The 27,712-nt window shown below is 42.7% G+C and overlaps 1 protein-coding gene across 3 annotated transcripts in view; it reads right to left on the bottom strand.

Moving 5' to 3' along the window:
- The window catches only part of PTPRG (protein tyrosine phosphatase receptor type G), a 412,828-nt gene that overhangs the window by 114,439 nt on the left and 270,677 nt on the right, over positions 1-27,712 (bottom strand). For 2 of the 3 annotated variants that reach the window (XM_067303422.1, XM_067303421.1), the window contains one exon: positions 26,563-26,658. The exons of the other annotated variant lie outside the window; for it this stretch is intronic. In XM_067303422.1, coding sequence (XP_067159523.1) covers positions 26,563-26,658 — 96 coding nt within the window. The remainder of the gene's footprint in view (positions 1-26,562; positions 26,659-27,712) is intronic. 3 annotated transcript variants of the gene reach the window in all.

Below are 27,712 nucleotides of genomic sequence, written 5' to 3'. Positions count from 1 at the left end.
CCCAGGCAAGAGGGGACCCGGCCGCAGAGGGGAGAGAAGGGCAGCGGGAAGCATTAACCCTCCTCTTCCCCATGTGGAGCTCGCACAACTTGCAAATTCAACTCATCCCCTCTGTCGCTCACCTGCAACACAGCCAAGCAATTTACAGCCCATAATGCCTTTTTAAAAAAAAAAAAAACAACTTTTTCTCCTTCCAAGGTATCAAAGGAATAACTCACAATTTCTGTGCAAGTGTTCCGTTATTTAAGATACCTGCCAATTTACTTTTGGGAAATAAATACTGCCACGTTCCTCATTCATGCAATACTGTATTTTTTTTCCAGCAAGAGAAATCTCAGCAGCATTGACCATTTTTGGACGGAGGGCTCCCAGCGGCGAAACGCATCGAACGCAGAAGAGCTGCTGCGTTTTGGTGCCTGCCCGTGATGTCGATGCCATGAGGCAACACGGGGTTTAGTCACTTTAGTGGACCACCAAGACCTAGGAGGGAAGGAGCGGGACAAAGCGGGGATCTCCGGGAGAGGAGCCTGGGCGCCACGCGAGGAGCAGGGCTGCTTTGTCGCGGGAAGCGCAGCGGCGCCCGGGAGCACGTCCAGAGGAAAAGGCAGGCGCGAGGCTTTAGCCGCGACGCCTCCGGGAGCGAGGGCGGCCCGGGAGATCTCGGAGGCGGCACGGCAGCAGGCGAGATAAGGCTGAGGGATGGGCAGGAACGGCGGGCGCCAGGGGATGCAGTCGGTGATTCGGCCGCCCCCTTCTCACAAAGACTAATAAAGCAGCCCTGGGGACGGGCCCCGTAAAATATCCCCGCCAAAAAAAGCAGCGCCGCAGCAGAGACCTTTGCAGCGCTCCATCACCGCCAAAGGTTGCACGTCGGGGGATTATGGGATCCCTGCTGCCTGCCATTAATTAACCAGCAGTTTAGACCGTCCCTGCCACACCGGCGATCTCTCGCTGCTATTTCTGCAAGCTCGATGATTTAAAAGCCCATTTCCAGGGTGAAGCGATGCTACTGTTTTCAGGCAGGCTTCTCCGGCTAACCATTTATTTACTGGGTTTGCCTAGTGGCGTCGCTTAATCTTTAAAGTTGCAGAATTCTTAAAAAGCAAAACAAAACAAACTTGAGTTAAGGGTAATCTCAGCCACGGTTCTTGATAATGTTAGTTGATTTCTATGTTGTTTATCAGTTGCAACATTTTCTTTCAGAAGCCTTTTCAGTGGTTTCCTTTGCCGAGAAATTTTACAGAAAGGGGAAAAAAATGGAGGAGTAATGGTGCATTACCGTTAAAGTCACAAATACTCACAACCTATCAGAGGAGAAAACTGGAATCCAGGTGCCCAGGTCCCACAGGCACAAGCATGTCTCTTCCCTTGCTTCTTCCCCATTATTAATACAGGAATCTCACTACTTTTTAAGCCAACTGCATTGAAATACTGTTTTTTTTCTGTTTATTTGTCTTTTGACCTTTAAACTACTGTGCTGTGCTCAGGACACATTTTCATACTCTCTTCTAGAGAGAAGAAAAAAAGAGGATGTTTTGTTTTGGTGTTTTAAGTGGAAATAAAAGATCCTTTTCTCATCACAGTACTCCAGGACTTGCAACAATCAGGTAGGGCAAGATTTGCGATGGAATTATGAAAGTGGCAACAGCAGCTTTGAAATATATACAGCTTAGATGTTTCTGGCAATAATATTATTAGGCCTGAAGGCTGTTAAGTTCTTTGAAGCATGAACTTTTATATGCCCAAAGGGGTGCTCTGTACACTTTGGACTCTGTATAAATAATAATCACAGTACACTGAACCCAGTGACCCACTTTGTAGGTTCCGTCTGGCTTCCGGCAAATCAACAGCAAACACTTTAAAAAATGCAGAGCTGTTGGAAGACACGTTCCTGCATCTTTTCCACTTATTTAGGTTTCTCCAAGCCATGGATACCACTAAAAAAAAATCATTAAACAGCTACTAGCAATTTAGTACATGACTGTAAGAAAAACTTGCACTGGACTTAACAGTGCTTTATTTCTTGTTATTTAACCATAAGTTGTAGAGAGTTTTATTCTGTTTGCTTTGTTTTTATTTCTGATGGCAGCTGCAATCAGTTTTAAGAAAGTAAATAGATGGAAAGAATCCTAAAGGTTAAAAACGTTCCTTTTGGGATTGTCTGTCAAGGTAGATCAATTCTTAACCTACCGGCCTTGGCAGTGCCCCTTCAATGCACCAAGGTGCTGTATCTATCATAGATCCAGCTAAGCAAGCATTCTGATAACGCGGTCTGCAAATGTATCGTGTTCTTCAGCAGCATGAAATCAAGAGACATGTTCTGTCTTGGGAGGTAGCGAAAGAAACGCGCTGTGCATCTGTAGTCACATATCCTCCAAGGGCAGCGAGAGTGGGATCTCATGTTTCTCTAAAAATCACATGCAAACAAGTAGCACTTGGGGAGATTTCAGTTCAGTCCTGATTGGGATACAGTCTTATTTTCCCTCCAGATGTTTTTCTTCTTTCTCCTTATATTCACACACTGTTCTCCCACATCTCAGTATACCCATTTCAGGATCTTGGCAAGACCATGAGAAAAGCGCCCACAAGTTTTCTCATTTTCTGTAATGGTTCCGGCTTCAGAGAAAAACTTTTATCTTTCTTTTTCTCTTTAAGTTCTTAAAAAAAAAAAATCCATGAATTTCCTCTCTATTTTTCTGCACTTGTCTGTGTGCTTTTTCTGTCTGTGTTCACAGACAAGAGAAGGTTTCTGAAACCCAAAATGTCAAGTCCTATCTCTATTGCTATATGCCTCTGGTTTAACTGGCCTAGAGCTACTGTGCTGGCGCAGATCAGAGATTCACCCGTACAAGAATCCTGTCTCTGACAACAGCTGATACTTGAAAGAAGCAGGGGGGAAGAGGAAAGAAAAAAAGGACAACATCTCTAGAATAAGAAGTGTCCTTCTGACCTCCTTTATGATTTTATGTCATAAAGCTTGAGGTTATATCCCTCTACAAACTGTTTTTCTCTGTTTTGTTATATAATCTGTATTGTAGTAGTATATTTTTTATCTTACAAATATATCCTAAAGGGCAACGGCGATGAATTGTTCAGATTGACGCCTTGCCTGCAGAGCTAGAGGAAGCCCATACATTGGCAACCGGCTTGCGACATCTAAGCTTCACCCAACAAAAGGGCTGCGAGAGCTGAGCAAGGCTGCTTTTGTCCCGTGAGAGGAGAGCAATGAGCTTCCCCTCCTGTTTCAAGAGGCTAACATGGAAGAAACATCACCAATGAAGACTTCTGTAGCACAGGGAGCCCCCACACAAACACATACTTGCTACGCTGCCAGTTGGGTGGGCTCCGTGCGGTTGCGAGGGCTCTATGCTGCAAGGATTAATGAAAGAGAGGGAAATCATCAACCTGAAATTGCCCTAAAAATCCCCCACCACCAGTGTTGCTCCCTGAAGAAGATGCATTCACTCAAGTCTGACTAACACTGTATAGGTCTGCAGTAAACTGGATAAATAATTCTTGCGAGCATCATTTATAATTGAACGATGCCTGTAATCCTCTTTGGCAGAAATAAATAGGTAACTATCATGCTAAGTGCAAGGGAAAAATAAACACAGGAATATCATTATGCAGCTTCCTATGCTAACAGAGCTCTCACCACAGGATAAGTACGGGATGAAGGTGATATGAGGAAGCAAAATCTCTTTGCTTGTCCTACCCTTTGAGCGCCTTCAGTACTGGGTGTACATGTCAATCTAGGCTTGACTTTAATGCAACAAATAAAAGAAGCATCTCGCGATGTAGGAAAAGGTCATGCCCAAGTGACCGCGCTCTGCAGTCACAAATGGAGACGTTCTTCAAGCAAAATCACGGTGGAAATCATTACCTTGGACAGGTTGCACTTAGTTACAGCTCCCACTTCGAATGCCGAGATCAAGAGCTGATTTATTCCTCAGTTAGCAGCGAGGTTGATCAGTCACGAACTTATCGACAACAGCGTTAACACCTTTCAGCAGTGCAAGCTGCTGTCGCCCTGCTGGGAAGGGCTGTTCCTACAGCCCTGCCCTCGGAGCCGCCAGGGCAGCAGGCAGGCTGGGGACTCAGGCACCTTCTCAGGAAAACGTTATTAATGCATTGATACATACATGTTATTAATGCTTTTAATTCCAAAAGAGGAAAGGGCCAGCGACACGTGGAGCAGGAGTGTGACAGAAGGACAGACCCCACCACAGCCGTGCTGATCACGCTAGTGCAAGCATCACCCTGCCGCATGTAAAGACGACAGACTTTACGGGGCAAGGTGTTATTTACTCTATAGGGAGGCCCTGCGTTACTAAGCTCAGCATGGCCTAATGAGTTAAAACATCAGTTCGCATTCTCTGTCGTTCATTATACATTAAGTAGCAGAAGCTCTCTGCTCGTCTGATTATTCTACAGAATAAACCCAGAGCTTCTGGAAGCCTCTGATTTTACAAAAACCAGCAGAAATGTGCTATAATTTATTGTCGCCTGCTATAATTTAAACCACATGCTAAGATCGTACAAGCAAATCATGACTGGTCTTTCTGCTGGAAACTGTTCTATAAAGCACAACAAAAAAATCCCAGGCAAAATATTTTGATCCACCTAATGGACAAACTGTATTCAAAATTGATTTTATAATGACTTTTGTAAGAAAAACAATAAACAACAACCAAAAAGCTGGGGAAGCCCCAACTAAACACCGAGGCAGCAAGATGGGCCACACAGATACACCAGATATTACACCTGAGAGCGCTTCCCAGAGAGTAAGACTTCCCGTTCTCCTGTCCCCCCTTCCCATTGCTGTGGGCAGCCTCTCCAAAAACCAGGTTTTCCTCCCACCAACCAACACGACAATGGCTGGGGGCAGCACCACAAAGCTCTCTAATGATCACCGGTAACAGTCACCTTGCTAGAAGTAGGTGAATAATAATAGCTTGAACAGCTCAGAAATAAGGACTGTGCTTTCCTTTTTAAAAATACGCTTAAATAGGTCTGCTGTATTGAAGAAAAGGGTGTGGGGAAAAAAAAGAATAGAAAAAAACCCTTCCATCCTGAATGATATGAAATACAAATTTCTCTCTCATTTCTACCTAAAAAAATTCTGGCATTTAGACTTATTAAACTGTCATAAATTTGCAGCAACTGCTTTCAAGCTCATTAAATGGGCTCACAGACAGTACTGCAAAGCATCTCAAAACCAAGGAGAATGCCATAGTTGGCTATATTGAAAGGCAAAATGACATGCATTTTGTGCAAGTGAGAGGAAAATGAATGGCAACAATTTTGTGATACACTACCTGAGCCCTTCCTCTCAGAATAGTGATATAATTTACTTTGCTCTCCCACTGCAACATTTGGCCCTTGACTTGGAAACTAAATCTTCAATCTATCAAGCCTTACCCATCTGCTAAGTAAAATGGCCAAGACAATCTGCATGCCTTGAATTCAATATAGCCAGCTGCTCCCGGAGAGCTGTGGCATTAACATCCAGAGACCATCCTCTTGTGCTGCAAAGGCCGGTGTCTGCCAAGGATGAATGACTACATACTTAACCGTGGCAGCTGAAGCCAGTGACAATGGCTGACACGGAGAGATGCCAATGTGTCAAACTCTACTTTCAATTACAATGGTGAAAGTCAGGGGTAATATTCCCCCAAGTGCCTGACTTCAGCTCCGTTCAGCTTGTGGTAAGATCTACAGCTCGCCGGTCAAATGCTTGTCTCTGAACACTCTGTACAAACAAATAACAATGAAAAAAACCCCTATTATATATTAACTAGGTTACAGAGATTAAATTGTCCTGTAGGATTTCAGGACAATCAACGTGGTTAAACAATTTATTCTCTTAGCGTTCCAGTACTGTTGGACAGATGCCAGTCCTGTGTCTCTATGGGAAAGGACCTAATTTTCACTGTTTTAGAACAGAAATGAGGAGAACCCCAGTAATGCAAACATGATGCCACACATTAATATATATTTTAACATCATAGCAACAGGATTTCAAAAAATTCAAGAGAATCGCAGTCAAAAGAAACATGCTTTCCCAGCAAAGGGAAAGCATTTGGCATACTGCTGGTTAAACTGTTCAAATTAGTGTCTTTAAGGCCAAATTATATTAGAGCTAGCTAATAGCTCGAGTAGGTCCTACCTCTAACACTTCTGAAAGCTCATGCTTTAACCCTGCGCTGGTCTGCAGCAGTAGCAAAGGACACACGTCTCGGCTTTGCAGCAGGTGCTCTGTGACTGCGCCAAGTCCACTGTCCCACCTCTCTCTCCTCTCCCTTTTGAAGTCTACATGGTTAAATCTGCTTGTGGATAAGTATTTCATATCTGAACCACTTCTGAATATAAAAGGAAGTGAAAGATTAGAGCAGGATCTGGAATGTGGACGAACAGATATGGAACATTTGCCTGTGCTTTGCTTTGAAATACAGTAGGAAATATTTATTTGGAGTCTTTCAGGAGAGCTAAAGGGTATGAATGGCTACTGGTCAGTATTGCAGCACACTGACTTACCTGTGCAGTCAAAAAACCGCCTACGAAGCTCCCAACGCAATGATAAGCTAGATTTGGTGCCCTAAGTTTTTCACCTTCACAAGCACCAAATGATCCAAGAATGATATATTCCTCTTCCTCCACAGATGATATTTTCTTCTATCCTCCCCGTATATGCTATAATTGCACATCTCCCATAAGAGTTGATGCAAAAGGACAAATCTGGCCAAGAGCCTGCAGCTTCACAGAGGTGAGCTGGGAAACAGAAAGCATTTGCTGTGTAATAAATGCACTGCCCCAAGTAAGTATCTTGCAGAATACATTTGTAAGGGAAAACAAGGAATGGCAACAGCCCCCTTAACACTTCAAGTTGCTGCTCATGCGTAAAATCAGAGAGAAAAACAGGTACCCGGGCAAAATGTGACACTGAACCTTATGCTGGCACATGCACTATTTCACAGATACTGCTATGACCTTTGATTTTTAAAAAAAGTGCATTAATGCTGAGTTCGCCTTTGCCTATGGCAACTGGTTTCAGGTTCAGTGATTTGAAGGCAAATTCTGTTGAGTTAAATCTGGGTTTTGTCTTTCAGGTGTTAATAATCCTGCCACGAATGAAAAAATACTGAAGTCACAGAGGTGCATATGCTGGCAGAAGGGGATGTTCCTAGATGTCTCATTCACTATGTTGTTTGAAAAGAGGGAAAAAAAAAGTTAATGAGTCTTCCAATGATTATTTTAAATAGAATAATGGGTGTGCATTGATCCTTCTAGCTAATTCCACCTTGAATAATACATCATTCTGACTGAAAGCTTGCTAGTGATGTATTAACTTCATATTTCACCACAGCTTTTGGAGGGTACCTCAGTGAGATATTAACTAGCGGTGCCGAAGAGGAAGCTGCATCATTTTTTTAAAGTCCAAAATGGATTTAAAAGGTATTGAACTGAGTTTAAGGTCAGGTGTCCTGGCTGCCCTTCATGTCTGTGCGAGTGTGATGCAGCTGCCAGCTCTGATGCGACTGCAGCTCCTCTCCTCCTTGGTTCCCACCGGCCCTCGCTTGGGACCTGCTGCCTCTGGGCTGGGAATTAGTAACAGACACCCTGGGACGAACAACGTCATAGATCAGCAGCTTGCATTTTCATTAGGTGCAGCAGGGATGTTTGAAAACACTGGAAGCACAAATAGTCAATTCTACACCACAGGTCGGCTGAAATGTTAATCTCGTAAAAAAGAGCACAGGGACAGCAAGGGCTTCCTCAGAAAAACTTATGACATAGTGAAATTCAGCACCCGAATTTTGCACGGTGACATGCTAATGTAAGACACTGTCTCCAAAAAAAAAAAAAAAAAAGAAGAAGCCAGAGCCTTAAACGCAAAGATAAAGAGTTAAGCACTGCCTAATAACTCAGCCCAGAGTATTTTTGGTAGGTGCACATTGAGTTTCTTTGTTAGCTGATAGAAATATTGATCACATATCGTATACGTGATCGGTGCACTAGGCTGAGTAATACTTCACAGCATCCCCCCCAGAGCATTACCTCCATTCAGCAGCGCAAGATTTGCAACCACCAGCACAGAAAGAAACAGCCGGCAATGCATTTTCCTTCCTTTTTGTCAGCCACTCATTTGCCTAAACTTTGACTCACTCTATTGATAAGGTAGACTAGTAGGGCATTAATTTCATGAAAGTATTCTTACACTTCAAATGCACGACACAGATAATTTACTGCAAGTGAACAGCACATTAAATTAACAAATTATTGAAAGATCCTAAAAAGCACGCATCTGAGGAAAAACAAAAGATACCTGCAGCCCCAAAGCACAATCTGATTAAGAGCAATAGAATATTTAAGCTACAAAGCTCAGCAGAAGACAAAAATGTAATTGCGACACAGAGGAGAGACAGCTACAGTCACAGACTCTCCAAGCCAGCAAAGCTTGATTGATAGACTGTACCATTCGCAGCTGCGCCAAAAAAAAAGGAAAAAAAAAAAAAGGCAAGAGTAGCTGCAAGTTTATTTAAAGCAATTTTGGTGCACTGAGCCTACTTGTTCTCCTTTGAGAAAATATGATTTCTTCATAGAGCATGTAGTCTACTTATTTAAGCAGCAGTGTGCAAGATCTCTCAATCCTACTAGCAGTTCAGCTGGAAAAATGGCACACCAGGGGGTAACATTTTATCAGGATGGAGCCTATTTTATAAAAACTGCCATCAGTTATAAACTGTTCTCACATCTAAGGGGGGGCAGAAAAAAAGGAGTTGGGCCTGTTTTTAGAGTTTCCACAATCTGCCCAATTTAAGGGAGTTTTTAGGTAAAAAAAAAACTGTTTTGACCTAAGCAGGGAGGAAAATGGTGTAATGAAAAAAAATGTCAAGAGCACTATAGCCAGATCATCACATGGCACCTAGTCTTTGATATATAGCTTCACATACTTGCAGAGGCTAAACTCAAAATTGTGAAATAAGAACAGAAGTTAGCTTTTGTTATCTTTTGCTCCTCGCATGAATTTGGTAGCAAATGTGTTCAGCAACTGAGAGAGGGAAAAAAAAAAAAGTGAAGTATGTTTGGTTTTTTTTTTTTTTTTTTTGAAAATAAGATAATGGAGTCTGGTGGCTAAAAATGAAAATGAAATGTGCTGGACAAAACGTGAAGGGTGGAAGGGAACAGCTCAGACGGGCACCTGGGACCCCAGCATTTTGCAGGAATTTGTAACGTAATTGCTCTGGCTATGCTTGCCTAGGATACAGCAGAGATTTCCAGCCTTTTTTCTTCTCTTCCAGCCAACACAAAAGGTTTTGTCAAGAGAGGCCACAACAACCACCCCTTAAAAATGGAGAAAAGGAGCCATCTCAGCTCCCCAACGTCGTTTGTTCATTCTCCACCAAAAGTTCTCATTTCTCCTCTCCTAGCATTGCCCTCGGTCCCTTTCCCCACGACGGCAGCGGCTCTCTCCAGCCAGCCAAGGCAAGATGATTCAAGCCGGCATCTATGAGTCACAAACCCAGAGGAAGCAGAAATGTCAATTAAGTGACAGAGTCACTTCCCCAATGACAACCACACCTCAGTTCACAACTAAATTAGAAAGCCAGTGCAAACACATTGTTGTAGGGCAGAATTTTTATCTCCTTCTTTGATGCATCCAACTCCAACGTAGTTTGCTTGATGTTCCTTTTACCTCCGTTTTAGGTCTGGTGGGAACGGATTTGGTTATACTGAAACTTCTGCAGGAGCCACAACAAACCTCCTGTGTCTGAGGTAGCGGTGGGCTGGGGGGGCTCCTGGCCTCTAGGCGTCTTTGCAGTACAAGAACCTGATTTTAGATCAGCGGTGTTCAGTAATAGCTTTCTGGCACAAGACTCCAAGCAAGTCTGCCACCCATGATGTATTTTAGTATTTACAGTTCTCTTCCAAGCATGTTCTTCCCTTTTGACTTATCTTTTGTAGATGTTCAGTGCTGTTTCAGTTCTTGCAGATGTAGGCAGAAAGCCCCCACTAATCCTTGCAGCTTCCTCACTTCTGCCTCCACTTTCACTCCTCATGTCGCCTCCCCCTCCATCACCACCTGCCACCTCCACCTCGCTCCTTCTTCCCACCGCCGAGCTGCTTCTGTCTCCCCCAACGACGACACCCTGCTCCCACACGTCCCCATAACCTCTCACGTGTACATGGCTCTGCTACCTCCTCTCCTCCTGCTTCCTGCTCCACCGAGGAGGTCCCTGTGCTCTTCCACTCCCACCAGGACCCCCTTTATGGGGACAGGGCAGAAGGCTGGGGTCTCCCTGGCAAGCGGGCATGATGCGGAGGGGCGCCAGGGGTAGCATAGCCCCAGCCTGTCTCCTCCGCATCCTCACGGGATGGTGCTGAAAGCCATGAAGGTGAAACCTACAATTATGCTCTGCGATGAAAGCCCAGGCAGAGGTCTCTGCTGAATCCTCCACCTTCCCAGGCTTCCCAGTTTCTTCATTTTAAAGCAGTGCCTGGGTGTAGCACAGTCGCGTCTTTACATTTGTGGAAGGCTGCCATGTACACTCCTCACCAAACTCTTAATGGGAAACACCGTGAAGATGGTTTGATGCTGCAAACGGACGGCAGACCTGTTACCAGGCTCCCAACTTGAGATCCACTGTGCTAAAACAAAACCCCAGGGATGCAAACTCTCACTTCCATTGTGGACAATACCCAGGGCCTATGAACAAGACAGGTTTTGAAGAAAGAGGTAATTTTATGAGACCAAACATATTCACTTCTATCGACAAAAGCTGTCTTGCTTATGCCATCGTGGCCACACAACTTCCCCAAGGGGCCACACAGACTTTTCCTTGCCTCCAATTCATATTACGACCTTGCTCAGGCTAATGTGCATCTTTAGGACTCGGCCCTGGAGTCCTCATCTAAATCTCTTTTAAGCCACTGAACTACGAATGGCAGGATGTGGCCTGCAACTTTCTCCTTGGCTGCTTCTACACTACTAAAGTTCTTGCTGCAAAAAACGCCCCCATCTCACCTGGCGTAACACTACACACAACAGCGAGGAGCAGATGTCAAGCTGTTTGTTTTCCTCATCGTTAGAATGACCCAACGGCTCACTCAGTTCCTTACAAAGCCATTTCAACAGGTATCATGGTTTGTGTTTGGAGAAAATCAGGAAATAATTGTGCTGGAAAAAAAAAGCACTTAGAATACAAGTGCATTAAAAGCCTGGGAAACATTCAGTTTGTGGCAGCAGTCTCCTCCTCTTGAAATACAAAGAAATACAAAAACTAACATGACACGTATGCTTGTTTCAAGATGTTCTACATTTCAGCAGCAGCAAAGCGGGTGCTATTCAATCACCGCAAGTCGATGATGGTCTTAAAGCCGCAGAGCTCCTCAGGATGCTCTACCCTCCACGCCTCTGCTCCCCGGGCTTCTTACAGCTTTCCGGGGCTCCTGCTGAGCGTGACCCAGCTACAGCAGGGGGTGTCATGCCCTGTCTCTGGTCAGGGAGCCCTCCTCCCACGCAGGATGCAGCTTCAAAATTGTCAGAATCTCAGAATCTCAGGAAAAGGTATGAGAGAAGAAATAAAGTACGGCCAAACAGAATTTAAAGCAAAACTTGAACTACGGTTGAAACAAAAGGTGCTCTTTGTACAGAGTGATGGAGAAGTTTCCTGCAGGTGGGAGCAGGAGAGCTCTTGGGAAGGAAGTCTTGCATCTCTTCTTCTCTCTTTTCACACACTCTCTGAATCTGCTTGCCAGAGAACCTGCCTATTATTTTTAGGTGCTTACTTCCTTCTTTGAAACCCTTTCTGTTCACACCCTGGTGCTTTAACTCCTGGGTGTCCACAGATTTTACCAGCGTGCCTGAGCTGTGGGTATGGTTTCTATAACCAATGCGGTGTCCAATCAAGCTGGACCAGCTGGGCTCATTAATGTGCTGTGGCCAGGACCCCTCTTTCGTTATTCACTTCTGGACAAATTCCTCCATCTCTCTTCTCAAAACCTGGCAGGATGCATGGTCCACCACCATGGATGATGGCACCACAATCACTACCACCCTTTGACTCTGCAACCTGTGCAAGCCAAACACTTGAGCTGGTACGGAGTAAGCTAAAAAGCCAGTGCTCTGCAAGAGCAATCCTCAGAAGATTGGCACAGAAGGACGCAGTCACCATGAGGTTACATGAGTAATTCTCTCCAAAGTCTCTGAGGCCCGACACAGTTTGATTTGCAGCTCAGCCATAACGCATATATACGTGGAGCGCTGCGCTGACTGCTGCTGCGAGGACGAGAGGGTTTCCAAAGCTAACAGCAGAAACCACTGCAGCTTGAACGTTGTGTAGCTTAATGCTGTACTGCTACACGCTCTCCGTGGACTGGCCTATAACCCCAGCAGATTGCTAGGACGCAGCTGCATTTGAGGCTTTGTGTACGCTGGGATCGATACAGGGCAGCAAACATTTTAATACATGGATGGTACGATAAGGCAGGCATAGCAAAATCTTCCAGTGTTCGAGATAAACCCCTAGTTATATGCTTCAGCTGCAATCCAAGTAGTAACGCAGGAAGAAAGGGAATATTTCTTAAAAGGGAAGCATAGGATGGGCTCTTATGGCATAAATGCAGCATTAAAAAAAAATTGCTACTGACACAGGAACAGCTGACAGAGATAATCTCCACAGCTCAGCATGAATTTATACGGCCTTTCAGCAACTCTATTAGACAGGTGTGGTAGCAGCCAGCTGTAATGCACACACAGACGAAGTTTCTCTAAAACCTGAGAGCCCATATGGCCCCGCGGCACACCGACGCGGTGCCACCTGGCTGGGCATCACCACCCTCTCCCACCACCATCTGTCCGCAGAGAGGGATCAATACCTTCTTGAGGAGCAGCCTAGACAACAAGCGAGTTTGGACTCAAAGATGATGGATGTCTTCATCCACAACACAGGGACCACCAAACAGATCTACCTCGAAAGGTTTAAAAGCTGGCTTTCATTTTGGTCTTCAATTCTCTGCCCAACTTATGAGAAAAGACAAGTCCAGACATAAGGCAGGGTGGGCCTTGCGTTATTAGGGAAGGAAAGCCTATTAGCTGAAATATGATAAATCTCTGTAGATATGCAGAGTAGCAGAAGGCAACTGTTTGCTTCGCCATATCACTGGTAATGAGTTGGCAAGGGCAGAGCCCTCCAAACTGGGAACCCAAAGTTTGATTTGACTGGTACGCGCTTGGGAGAATACGTAACACGAGGGGTTCGCCCAAGATGGGGAACTGTGTGTCTGCTCACGTCTGGCACAAAATAAAACAGGATATAAAAGCATGCGCCTTAGCAACTTAGAATACAAAATGCAGAAAAGATCTTTGAAAGGTGATTGATGTAGTCTAATCATGTTTCGCACAAGAGTATTTCAAATTACGTTAGATGTTTTTATAGGATCTAGGTATGATAAAGAAGGTTTGCCAGGTGGCTAGGTAGGCAGGGGGGAGGATGGAGCGAGAAAATAATTTTATGTTGGCTGCTTCTAATACACAGGAATGTAGATAATGCCACAGAGATCACACAAAATACACAAAGAAATACTAGCTTAGCTGTTAGGGTTACAAAGCTTTGCTTTCTAATCAACATTTACCCACACAGCCTAGAGCTGCTTTTAAGTATCGATCTGTTGGCATGATCCTGAGGGAAAATGTATATCAAAAAGGGTGATTTAATTCAATCATCTTGATTCCTGCATAACCTGATCCTATTTCTTCTAAAACCCAGAAAGTAGTAACTTAAGTGAAGCTTACAGATCAGCTAATGTATTTACAGCCTTAAAATAACACACGATACACTATAAAATACAGAGATCCAAAGTTAATCTGTTTTAGCAATATTCTTGCAGCAAGTAAAGATGAATTTTAATCTGAAAAATCCATTTTTTATCAGGAGCAAGACTGAGCTCTGTAATAACCCAGCCACTTTCTAATACGGCACATCATTTTACTTTGCTCATAAAGAACAGTTTGCCAAATCTACAGTTAGGCTTCATTTGATACAGTACGCACATTGCAAAACCAATGCCTTCTTTCAGAAAGTCTCTTTACTCTTGATAATGACTGCATTACAATGCATTTTTGATATGCAGAAACGGTCCGGTTACAATCAGCAGCTAAATACTTTTTTGATGATATCAACCAGGCAGCTTCTCTTTGGCTTCACAGCCCTCCCAGAGCTGTGAAACAGTTGCAAACACCGTGGGCTCACAGCAAAAATCCTGCTCCATCTCGCAAGCCTCTGAAAACTCACTGTTCAGAGGTGCTGTGAACAGATTAAAGCAATCTTTATTTAACACAGATTTTAATTTTCGGCATAGAGTAGGATCTTGATTGGCAGCCTTGACTCTCACCTATCTCCAGTACAGCTTACTGCATATAAAAGCACATCCCAGCATCTGTGCTTTTTTTTGGTTTTGTTTTTTTTTTTTTTAAAGAAAACTCTGATATAAGCACACCTGCACTTAAAAAGAAAGGGGGGGAGATTTAATATTTCTCAAATTGGGACCATTTAGTTCACTTCAGACTCACGACTTGAGCCAGATTAGTGTGCTTTTCAGTGAACCTCAGATGCAGAAGATGCATCTAAAAGCTACTAAAATTATATTGTAAAAGGATTCCCAGGTTCACATCCTCATCTCCGCCCTACGAACGTGAAGGTTTCTGATTCAGTTTCACAGGAGGGCAACCATCAGGTACAGGGAACGCTCTGGGCAAGCTGCCATCTCGGCTGTAGAATTATTTTGGGGGGTGATGTGCCATCAGCGCTATTGGTAAAGCCATCAGCCATACACACTAACGTCTACCTCTGTGAAAAGACATCAAGAAAAGGACCAGACCAGACTCTGACTTACTTTTGTTGCCTTTCTTTGGCCCCTATAAAGAGAACTACCGGTTCAGGTATCATTTCTCCTACAGCTGTCCTGCAGCACAGAAGCTACAGATGACAAAAACCAGTAACAATTTGACCCTCCGGCAGTAACCTGCAGCACCGGATTTAGAATAAATTAGGACAGATTATAATTAAATTACTGAGGCCTATTTTCCTGAATGTTCACCTTGCATTATGTGTAATATATAGGAATTATGCAAGAAACCATGTATATCACTGGTAATAACTGGGGTGGTGCTTATGTGGACACTTTGGCCACCAGTCCATGCCGGCACCAAAAGGGCTGGGCAGCACCCGCTGCTCCCTCACCTCCCTTGCACATTTTCATGTGTTTGCACAATCTGGCAAAAATGCACTGTTTTTTCAGCGGGATCTGTTCTGCAACTTGGCTAGAGACGGAGAGGGGTGAGCCCACTGCTTTCCTTGGCAGCACAGGCTACGGCAGAATGACGATGACGCCGTAACCACCTCCCCGATTGTACAAAAATGACATGTCGCAATTATTTGCACTCTGTGAACCCTAGGCGATTCTCACATCTTGCAGCAACCTATTAGCAAAAAGAGACTTTGTGAATGGAGTATCTCGGTAAGCACTTCAAACAAATACATAAATTATGCATAATTGGTATACTCTTTCTACCTTAGGGATCAAACTAAGACTAAAGAATTATGTTTTATTTGTATTAAAAATGTATTAGCTGCTGTCCGAGAAGGGTTTCTGCAACATTTGGTATTCTACTCAGGCGAGTCTATCCAAATCTTGCATTGTTTATTATTGCCAATACTAGGAGAAACTTGACACTGTTCTATCTGAGAACTAAATAATAATTCTTCAGACAGAACAGCTTAAATGTAATAAGAATAACTTTTCTATCTAAGCCAGAAGATCTAAAGGCAAAGGAAGTCCCAATTTTACCCATCTATTTTATATATTCAGACTTTACAACCAATCTCTCTTTTATGGTACAAAGTGAAATGAGGCAATCATTTACAAATAGATTCTGAGCTCACCTTTACTTAAAATTGCCATAACACTAATTGGTAACCAGAAGCAAATGAAGGCTACAGTTTCATGGAAGGTACAAAAGAGGCAAATAAATGCAATTTTGCAAGGGCTGTACCCCCGCAGGACAGTGCCACACGCGGACTGGAAGCTGCAGTTTCCTAGTGGAAAAAGTTGGATTTCATCACCTCTGTCCCATGAATGTAAACCACATAAACTTGCTTAGCCCTCTGAGAGGCAAAGGGGGTATGAGTCTTGGATGGCTACGCAGGACGATCTTTGAAGAAAAATAAATCAAATTAAATTTTAAAAAGGGCTAGACAGACAAAGAGAAAAAAATGATCTTCCCAGACCCCAGGCAAAATGTTGTACCAGGGAGAGAAAACAGGGAGCTCTTTAGAGGGCAACGTGGCCGTGTTTGGGAGGGAGGAGAACAGAAAGGAGATGAATGCACAGCTTTACCCTTCCTTTGATTCTGTGACTATGACCAATTCTAGAAAAACTCTGGAAAGACTCAGATAGCAAAAATAGCTGTATTATTTTATTATTATATATTTATATTCCTATTACTAAATTATATATCTGTACATATTATATATTATGTCACATTATGCATTTATTATATTTATATTATTTTATTTTTATTTTATTATGTTCTCTCTCTTAATTAAAACCAAAAAGGTCAAGCAGGAATGCACCACGTTGGGAACGTGCAAGAAGAAGGATGGGCACGAAGCGGTCGTTGCGACGACAAAGATGAGAAAAAGGCCCTCGCAGCAAAGCAAACCAGCCAAGCTCAACGACTGCTCGGCGCTAAAAGGGCTTGGGGTCCCCCCAAAGCAGGTACCGGGCGAGTGATGGACAGTGCCCAGCCCGAGCCCGCTCCCGCAGCCGCCAGCCCCGGGCCGGCTTGCGCTGTTTGACCCAACGGCAGTGACGCACCGACGGAGCCACCCAGCGAGCAAAACTCAACAAGCGCTGCTGTAGTTAGGGAACTAATTTGTTTTTTCGCCTAATGGTTATAATCAGCAGACTTCCCGAGTATCAATCTTCCTGAACTACGGAGGGGGTGAGATTATAGACTGACGACTGTAATTTTTACATATTAGACATCTAAGTGTCATTTTCGGGAGATGGTAATGAAAACTCCACAAGATACTTTTCTATCAATTTAAAGATTCTTACTGCATGGCTACAGAAGTGATTTTTTTTTTTTAAGGCAGCGTATTTTTAAATCACAGAGAAGCAAATTACTGTGTTTAAGACATTAAGCACTATAAATATTCCTAAACTCACTCCACTTTTGAGCACTGAGGGTGAGCAGAAGCAAAGGGAGCCAAAAGAATACACAAACACATGCTGATCAAGCTTTTAGGGGAAATTACTCAAACCGAAACACTAAAATATAAGGGACAGTTACAAGAACTAAGGCTAACAAACTGGTATGTAATTTAATGAGGCAAGTTAATAGTGGCAACCCACTCGGGATTAATCATAACACATAATTAATAAGCATTAGGAAAGCAAAAAAACCCTGCAAGTCAAAAAAAAAAAATCTTACGATGCTATAAACTAAAAGTCAGTGATCCTGACATTCAGATGAACATTAAACTAGAAGAGCGCAGAGATCTTTTCCCCATGCAATGCATACGACCAGCTCTCATTAATGGTAACAACACATAACTCAAGACATTTAAGAGATACCCCATAAAAGATACAGAGGGCGTTTTTCAAATTTAAAACACTGCAAAACTCTGGAGTCCTTTCAATAGCAAAAAAGTTTACAGTTCCTTCCTATCAGTAATTCTGATGTTTCCATCAAAGAAAATCATAGCAATGGAATGTGATTTATCACAAAAAGCAAAAGTTGCTTGATAACCCATCACCATTGTTAGCTATGTTCCTCGCTACTGCATCAAAATCAGAGAAGTGACAGTGCAAATTGTGAGTTATGATCCCAGACTTAGCAATTAAGAAAGCATTTACAGTGCATTTGAAGAAAAAAGAAGCATCTCATTTTTATCTTTGATTTTTTTCAGACAGTCTGGAAGTTGCATTGCTCTAGACATACCTGAGATTAAAAACAAAACAGAAAAATGAAAAACTCTCGTGCATGCTGGTACTTTGCTACGCACTACAAAAAGAACTGCATGACACTGCTTTCTAAACAGACAGTATCCTTTAGAAACCAGCCTTACAAAAAGGCTTGAATTGAAAGTATTACATTTTAGAGGTCATCTGACACAGAATCTGGCTTCATGCTCTTCTGCCTTACTGGAAAGTACCACGAAAGAGTGTTTAAAGCTGGAGAGAAGGGGGGAAAGGAAGATGATTACTCAGGCGCCGAAGAAGCTAAGTGCACATAAGGTAGATTATCTTTCCGCACTGCACAGTCAGCCCGTGGATAGCGAAGTTTCAACACAGCAGGCTGCAGCCATCATGATCTAGAGGCTGCAAATGCCTCTTGGCAGCGCGCGGGCGAGCGCCAGCAGCGCCGCGGGTCCGCTTCCAAGAACGATGTGCCGCAGCCGCCCCGCCAGCCGGCTGCCTCCGACGCCGGCTCGCCCTTCCGCACGCGCGCGTCTCCTCCCTTCGTCCGAACGCCCTCGCTCGGGGTGCTCAGGCATCGTCGCGGCCCTGGGCGCAGCCCCGTGGGCTCCTTCGCCCGGCTAAGCGCCATCAACCTGAACCCTAGAGAACCGCCGCTCGCGTTCGGGGTGCGGGAACCGGCTCCCGGGGGATTGCCTGGACTCGGCACACCGGAGGGGCTCGTCCGTGCTGATGGACAGAAAATTTGGAATGTGGCACGTGGCCCTACGCTGGAAGGAAAGCGGGCGGCCGCGCAGGGCACCTACTCTTCTGTACTCTTTTCCATGCAACGGTCTTGAAGAAGATGCCCCATGGCATCCCTATGCGGCAGCCAACAAGCTTTTGAGGCTCCTCTATGAAATTCCAGACTTGGACAGGAATTGCTGTTTGCTCAGCGCTCCTGGGAGTCGGGCTACCCGTTTAGGCACGACAATAAAGGCCGAAGGACCTGATTATAGAAACCTTCCTCGATTTTTTTTTCCTTACAAACTCTGCCCTAAACAGCCATTTTACTACTAAACGACATCTGTAATATAAGCGACCCGTACAAAGGTATGAATCAGAATAAGGTTAAAGCCTCGTTGTTAAGCACTTGAAAGTCGATAAATACTAAAATTGAAACTCCATGTGTTGGGTTTTTGTTTTTTTTTAAACTCGCAGAGCTATTCCCCATCTGTTCTCCCCCTTCTTTCTTCCTTTACATAAAATATTCAAAACCATTCAAATTTCCCAAAGAAATTTTCAACAGAAGTTGAAATGAAATGAAAATCTGAACATGAAAAATTTGGGGTTCAAGTTAAAAAAAATTCTTTTTGTTTTCCTTAATTGAAAGGTAGAACATACTGTTGTAGTAAGGGACACTTTGCATGTATTTTTATCTCCTGCTCTTACCCAACTTCCTTCAATGCGAGTCTTTTTGATCAGCACGAACGCCTATCTTTAGGTGCCTAGACTTGCCCGGTTTGGCCGCAGAGACCACCTCTGGAAGCAGTTCAGTGCCATCTGCCTACTGAAATCAACCCAAATTTAATATACTTCAAGAAGTTCTCATAATTTTATATTTAAATTCTCCATGGAGCAAAATCAGTCTCTCTTTTTTTTCCTCTGTCTTTTAATAATTTTACCTCCATTTATTTACTGGAAGTTAGGTGAATCTTTTTCTGCTGCAGAGACACTTCATATTACTATAAATCACTATGTGTATCGTATAAGCTGTTTCTCAGAAAAATGTACTGGCAGGGGTGTATTAACCAAGCCTACCTTCTCTAACTCGCAGGTCCCTTATATGCTAGGGTAGCTACTTCATATTTTTGTATTTGTCAACTATATTTAAAGGCCCTATATTTAAAGGCTTTTATTAGTAATTGCTAACAGTTTTAAATGACTGCAATGATTTAAAAAATACTAGGAAACTACTTCAGTGAGTAAGAACATATTTCAAATTGCTTTGCTTGTATTCTATTGCATGGAGAATTAACTAATACACGCACATGCACTTTGACAAATATATTTTTCAAAGACACTGAATAAGTAGTTTAAGCATGCACACATTTCTGTTACAAAGATAAAAATAAATACCTGTGCTAATTACTAAATAATACTGCCAATCAATAATAGTTTTATTATTCATAAGCTACTATTAATAAAACACCATGGATTCTAACGTAACCATTAAAAAAATTAATACTGTAATTTAATTTTAAGGTCTTTACATGTATCTGAAGTCTATTAAAATAAATGAAAAGCCTCTCAATGACTCTGGATGATGCCCTGCATGTTAATGATGCTACATGGTATTTGAGCTACTGTAAATCACCTTTAAGATATTGCCTAAACACTGAAGCACTGACTATACTTTACGTAGGTGGCCACAAGAATGTTTTAAGAAAAATGCACACCTCCCTCTTTGCTCTCCTTTTCAAAAATCAAACTAGTTTTGGTCAGACTTTCAAAAAACATTATTGCAAGGGAGTGGTGGAACTAAGGAATTGCCAGAAACTGAGGGGGGACATGGGAACCTTATTTCCTACCACATCTCTCTCAAGAGCTACTATATTTAAAAGTTATTCGCTGAATTTATTTGGTTTTGACTGAAAACACATGAAGCAGTTAATGACAGGGAAGACGAAGAAGAAGAAGACGACGACGACGACGACGACGAAGAAAAAAAAGGCTTCTAGGAAAGTTAAAAGTTGAATTCTATTATTTGAGAATCACACATAAAAACACATATTTGGCATTCAAAGATTTTGACTGAGTTCCCCTGATTTATTCTGTGCTTAGCTCATTTAAGTGCATGCAAAAAGAGAGTTATTGATTGGCTTCATGAAGCACACCAAGATCTACTACCAAAAATTCTTATAAAAGCAAGGCACAATTACCATTTGTTTCACTGAACAGCAAATCTCTGCATACATGACTTAGTAGTAAATATAAATACATTTAGACAGAAATACCACACACACAAAAATGTTTCACAGTATTTTTTCAACAGTCTTAAAAAACAGTAATATTGGAAGAGAGAGATAAGAATGGCACCCCAGTAAAAGACCTGGAAAAAAAACTGGATTTCAGTAAAACACCTGGAAAAACTGGATTTTTATCCTGTGTACTTCTGAAAATCCCATTAGTAGCCCATTTGCTTCCAAGTGCCCAGTTACCTTTAGAAATCTAGCCCTGCACTGCTAACACTGATGAGTGATCGAGGTATCAATTCATCATTCTGAAGATAATTTTAATGATGAAAGCATTGCTAAAAGTTATTTTAAAATTCATTTTTACTTTAACTTCTTTGGAGATTATTTGTTTGAGTATCTGAGATACAGTAACTAATCACTGATGGTTTTCTTTACAAATAATAAAATAGATTTATATGCCCTCCCTATAGGAACATGGATTCCATTGCCTCCTCCTGAATTTCTGAGCTATCGAGTATTTGATGAGAGCTTAGGGAATCAGTATTGTATCTTTTCACAGCAGTAATCAAGGAATGAAGCATTCTCTGCTGTAATGAATCTACTGCAGGCTTGAAAGATGAATATTTCAAATACAAAAGCAATATGTTTGTTTTGAACACATTTAACTTTGACTTTAATAAAGCAAGTAGCGAAGTGTGCAATGAATTATATTGTTAGATGGTTAAAATAGAGCTGTGCAATATGTCTGAATGCATTTAATCCAAGTAACTATTCATTTTAAATGTGACTTGTAAATACGTGTTACATGAATATATATGAATGGATGATTCAGGAACCCGCAAGAGATCAGGGCCTTCCACTCCTGGCTTGCTTCAAAACCAGCTCAACCTGACAATTAACCACGGCCTGGAGCCAGAATATCATTAAGTACGAGCTGAACCTTATGCAGGCTGAAATTAAGCACATGTACAGAGCTATTCAAATGAGGGCTGTTTAAATCAAGACTTAAGGCCCCTGTGGCATTAGGACCTAAAAGTTGTTTTGGCACATCGGTGGGTCTCAACCTGCAGCCACGGACACCTTCTAAGAGGTCCACCAGACCATAAAGCCCTGCGGACAGGTCCCGTCACTGGGAGGGTTGGTACTTCTGCAGATCCAGAAGCCTTTACTACAGACTACGGGGATATTTCTGGCTAGAAGTAATGGATATATGAAGTTAAACATCTTCTACTAGCACTAGGTTCACTTTGAAATACAGCAGGTAGCCCCTGTACTGACATAAATGGTGATATTGGCTTCTCCTTCTGAAAAACTTTCCAGTAGGGAAAAAGAAATCATTGGAATTATTTTATTTTTCTCCAGAAGAGTTGGATTTTTGCTGAAAAACAGCAAGTTTTCTTTAACAACAAAAAACCCACAAGAGTTTCTTGGCCCACATTGTTTTTTTAATGCTTTCATTCCCTCTCCCTCTTGAAATATGCTGCATATTTCCTACACAGATCCCCGCTGCGAGAAAACACCATTTTTTCCACCGATTCCCTCAACAACGCAGCGCATTTACCAGGTTTAACGACCACAGGCTCCGAGCGCAGAGGGCTGCAGCTCCCTCCCGCCCGTTGCTGCTTGGTCAGAGGTCTCCTGAGGTCTCCTGCACGCCGCGGCACCTCCTTTTGCCCCGAGTACACAGCTACCAAACAAAAACCTGCCAGTCTTCTCAGCCGAGCCAAACCAGCTGTTGCTTTGCTGCCTGCTGCATTGCCGTCTACCCACAATATTCTCCAGCACGCTGCTGACGGTGATGCTACGGTTAGAAAACAGATGGGGTAACGTGGGAATTTTCTACCTCAACCTGTTTCTGTTAAACTCACAACTTGCACTCAAACACAAAACTCAGCTTTCAGAGCCCAGTTTGCGATTTCAGGCCAGCCCATGCTATTTGCAAATCAAGCATACGGGCTACAGAGTGCCCACAGCGCTATTTTATGGGACACCAGCCTCCCCGGGTCTCCCCACAGGGACAAAGAGAGGAGCAGGTACCACAGCTGCCGTATACGGGAACCATTCATTCAATTTTAACTAGAAATTTTCTCTGTCTGTCAGGTCAACTAACCTGCAAGATGCATGCATATGTCGATGTCTGCATGCATATGGTGACAAAAGTTTATCACATATGTTGACAAAATTCATCAAGAGAGTTTACAAGGCAAGCAATGAGGAAGGCACAGATTTCACTGGCACAAGTGACAACAAAGTTCCAAGTGCTTCAGCTCTCCAAGTTCAGCACCAATCTACTTTACCTGGAAATTGCCCTTGAAATAGTGAATTCAATAAGGAAAATTCTTATATAGTCAAAGTTTAAATTATTTAAAATGGAGGAAAGGGGGTTCTTAATTATTTAATGTTTCACCAATAATTATATAGTTCAGTATAATGTTCACTCACTGCAGAAACTGATTTTCAAAGGAACATTTGTGAACATCAGTCAAACAAAAACCACCTGCCAGACTATAAATTCAGTCAGGGTGGTACCAACGCATTCATTCCAACACAGCATTAGCGCATTAGGAAAAATACAAGTCTTGACTTAACGGCGAACCCTATCCATTAATTTCTGCGTTAAAATATTTATGTAGAAAAACATGCACAATTCAGTTTCCTGATATATATTTAAAACACAGTATGTTCTATATTCCTACTATTTTTTAAAGCTGCTTTCCAGAGAAGTGAGTGAGAGATGAGACTATAGCTCTGGAAGACTGCAAACCGTCAAATTAATACTTGAATAGTCAAAGCTACCAAACAAAATGTGAACAGGGACATGCTGCGGTTTTGTTGAAAAGTTACTCAGAATGAGTCTTAAAAGACAGTTTATAAATTAGTTGCACAACATACTAGCAAGGCTAAGCTTACCCGCATGGTGCCCTAGGGAGCAAAGCTAAAAGGGCACGAGCATTTCTGAACAAAATTTTCCCGAAAGGTTTTTTCCAAGCTGTGGTTCAGCAGCTCCATCATGCAATACGCAGCACAGGGAACTAAAATGGCACCGCAGTCGCATACAGACACAGTAGGGATCTACAAAAGTTTATCACCATCAGTTAAGAACCCTAAGTAAAAAAACCCTTATTTTTAAATGCCTACTTTAAGTCTGAGAGCAATAACATCAGAAGTTTCTCTTTCCATTCAGGCCCCCCACAGTATAAAAGCTTCATATTTAACTATTTCACTGTCATCTAATTTCTTTGCCTCCAAACCTGCAAAGCCTCCATGTGTTTCTGTCATTCCCATGGGCTGAGGACACTCTCTTGCAACGTCTCTTATCTCCACAGAGGATGCAAGTTTGCTTCAGCCCACAGCTACTCACTGCAAGGCTGCTCTGTTCAACGTCTGTGGGACAAGCTCTGGAAAACCCTGACGATGGCCAAAGTTGCAGCTATCACGCTAAAGCCCTTAAGTTTATTTATACAGGCCAGAATTCGTCACATGCCCTTCCAGAATGGGGACGAGGTCTCCACAAATCTTCCCCGGCAGCTTCCCGTCTTGGAGGAGAGCTACCCAGAAGGAAGCCTTGATACAGTCCCAGGACGCGAGAAGTTTAATGGAACATCACTGATTTATAATTTCAACTCAGAGGCAAGGAAAAACAAAACAGAAAAGAAAACCATTTCCTTGCAGCCACAAAACAGTTGTCACTGGGTCCCTTTGCCAAAGAATTACCCTATCCCCAATTCTCTGGGTGAGATTAGGGACTGTTTATCAGTAATGACTTCAGATTTCATGGCTCCTGGAGCAGAGGAGCCCACCTGCACCATCATCTGGACTTTACAGCCTAATGTCTTGTGGCCTGCAGGGCCAGAAATGATGAAAAGTATAGATTTCTACTTCCCTGAGGGGACTGCAACACTCATTTGTGGTCTTAAAGAGTCTGAGGTCTCTTACAAACCAAGATGCTGTGGGTTTTTTTTACAGTGTTACAGGGTATTTTAGGTTATTTTTAGTGAGTTTAATGGCTCCCTCAGAATCGTGCAAAGTGGGACTCGTGGTAACTGCAGCACCTGGCCTTGCAGGTGGGGAATACAAAAAAAAGTCCTGCTGAGACTTTAAGATCCTCTAAAAACAGTTTCCTTGAAATAAATGCCATATACAGACTAGGAAATGGTACAACGTGGGGCAGTGCTTCACGTGACCTGTGTGCAGCACAGCTGGGTAATTTAGCAATTCCAGCTGCAGAACGACGTAACACGCGTTCCCTCTGCCACTGCACGCAGGCGCAGCCATGATATGCAGCTCTTCATCATTGTGTGAATCACATGTGATTGAGACTGAGTGACTTTGGTTGTTTTATTTCTAAACTTCTGTCACGTAAGGCCAAATTCAATTTGCCCGATCCTTCCCACAGCACATCAAGATTAAGAAGTCCAGGGAATCATCCCGGTATGCCACTGTAAATTATCACAGCTCCACCAATTTCATCCTAACATGAAACGCCACCAAAGTGCTCAGAATTCAACAACGATGAATTTAACAGGCCTACTTCAACTAGCCTGATGTGAGCAGCGTTACAGCAATTTATGCGATACAAGGATCCATCCTTTTTTCCTTATCAAGGCATTTGATCAAAATCAGTGACAGGGAAAAAGACAACCTTATTTAATTTGAGCAAGAGAGTCAGGCTTGTCACTCTAACATCATAAGAAAAAGGAAGGTATTTACATATGGGTACTTCCATATTCTTTTTTATCTGGGTTCACATTCTCTTCTTCCACAGTGAAAAACAGTGTGAAACCCAACAGAGGAGCTGAATTTTCCCTTGCTCTTCCCCTTCCCCCTTTCTCCCCCCTTCTGCAAAAGCAACATCTTGACTTATTTCCAGTTCTTCATTAGCTACTTCTCCGTTTGCAACAGCCCAGCAGTGCGGAGTTGCTCCAACTCACTCTGTTCAATTTGCCCTCGAGTCAGAAAGGGAAAACTCCGTTTCTGACGTAGCGTGACAAAAAGCCCTCATTGCTGAACACCGCGCCGGTGCACCTTGCCCTGGCAGCCACCACAAGCCGCAGCCGCTGCCCCGCGCTGCCGTTCTCCAGCGTGCCGAACCGGCAAATGAGCTAAGCGAACAGTCACGCTCCTGAGAATACATTTTTAAAAAAGGGATGCGTAAATTCACTCATTTGGAAACCTGGTCTGCTCAAGAACTTGCTTCTATGCCAATTTAAGAAGAAGCTACCACAGATAAGATTGATGAAACTTATTGATTAGTTTTTCTCTCATGCTAGGTTTGAATTTTAAGTTTTCTCTAAACAGAATCCATTTACATCAGTTTGTTAATATTCCCGGGACCTGAGCAACGTACTTCAGCACTGAAAGAAGTTCCATGATAAATGTGTTTGCCAATCTGCATCAGTAAAGTAGCTATAAAGTCAGCACAATTCACGCAAAATTTTTCATAGTTGCTAAATACACTTATTTACATTTTAAATCACGCATAGACAATATGAAATACCTTTCATTTAGACAGGTGTGAACAAGAAAACAGATGCATCCATTAAGCTTGAAACAATTCAATGAATTAAAGATACTTCTTGGTGAATGCTTGCTTTATGTACATAGCTATTGTTTAACTTACTTGAAAAAACACGGCCATGGCTCCTACTACCCTGTTTTCTAGAACCGCTGTTCCAAAACTGTCAAAGTCATCAGGATTGTAGAAGTAAATCTGCATCTGTAAAAATTAAAAACAACAACAATCACACAAATTGTTGATTCATACAGCTTTCAAATGGGATACTGTATAAAGGGCCACACGTAGAGCCCGCGTTACGAACCTGAGATAAAGGAATTCTGCTGAACGATATTGTTTAACTAGCATCTTGATTAATAGCATGACTGCCCTACTGGGGCAGTAACCAGGGAACAGAGTCGATGCAATGCATTTTGATAAACCGATGGAGAAACAGTATAGCCAGGCAGTTTAGGTGGTAAAAACTTTGTGCTTTCTGCCAGGATCTTCTCATTTCTTTGTTCGCTGCAGACTCATCTCCTGCTCTGTTAAATGTGGTAAACATATTTATCTAAAAAACCATAGAGAGTTTTTAAAAAGGATTTTGATGTTTAGAGTTATTCCTTTATTCCTAAAGCAATTTGCAAGATAAAAGTGTTTCTCTGTAGCAATGCATTTTCATGAGCCTCTGATATTCAGGACTATCAGTTAGGGTCAGACTTCTCTCTGACTTCAGTTAAATTTCATGACTTTTATTTCCAAAGCTTTAGTACTTGGCAAAAAGCACAAGAGAAACAAAGCTGGACATTTTGATGTCATTTTAGGACAAATAATAAATACTAATAGTTAAGCAAACCCTAACTGAAAGCAGGCGAGGACAGCGATTACCCCAAAACAGCAAATGTTATATAAATGTTACATAAATCCAGGATGACCGAGGAACACCTTCTTTTACGCGGCCTGATGTAGAGCCACTCCACTTTATTACATAAATACACCATGAGCAAAGGCAGCCCACAGGGGCTATGGCCACTACGCCTCTGATTTTCCTGCATGGTCCTTGCTGCATTTGCTGCGCTGGCTGAACCCTGCCTGCTCGCGGCAAGGCCGGCATGCGGCTTGCTCTCCAACTTGTCCTTCCCCAAATAAGTCCCTGGCGTCAGTCCCTCTGCAGCAGCCAGAATTTGCTCCAAAACTGATGCAACTCTCCTTCTTGACATTACGCCATGCAGGTACCATTTCCATAAAATATTTTCAGTGTTTGCCACATTTTATT

Source organism: Apteryx mantelli, chromosome 12 (genome assembly GCF_036417845.1).
Source record: "Apteryx mantelli isolate bAptMan1 chromosome 12, bAptMan1.hap1, whole genome shotgun sequence".
In the NCBI taxonomy this organism is placed as follows: domain Eukaryota; kingdom Metazoa; phylum Chordata; class Aves; order Apterygiformes; family Apterygidae; genus Apteryx; species Apteryx mantelli.
Note: the sequence above shows the minus strand (reverse complement) of the source record. Positions and strands in the feature narration are given on the sequence as shown.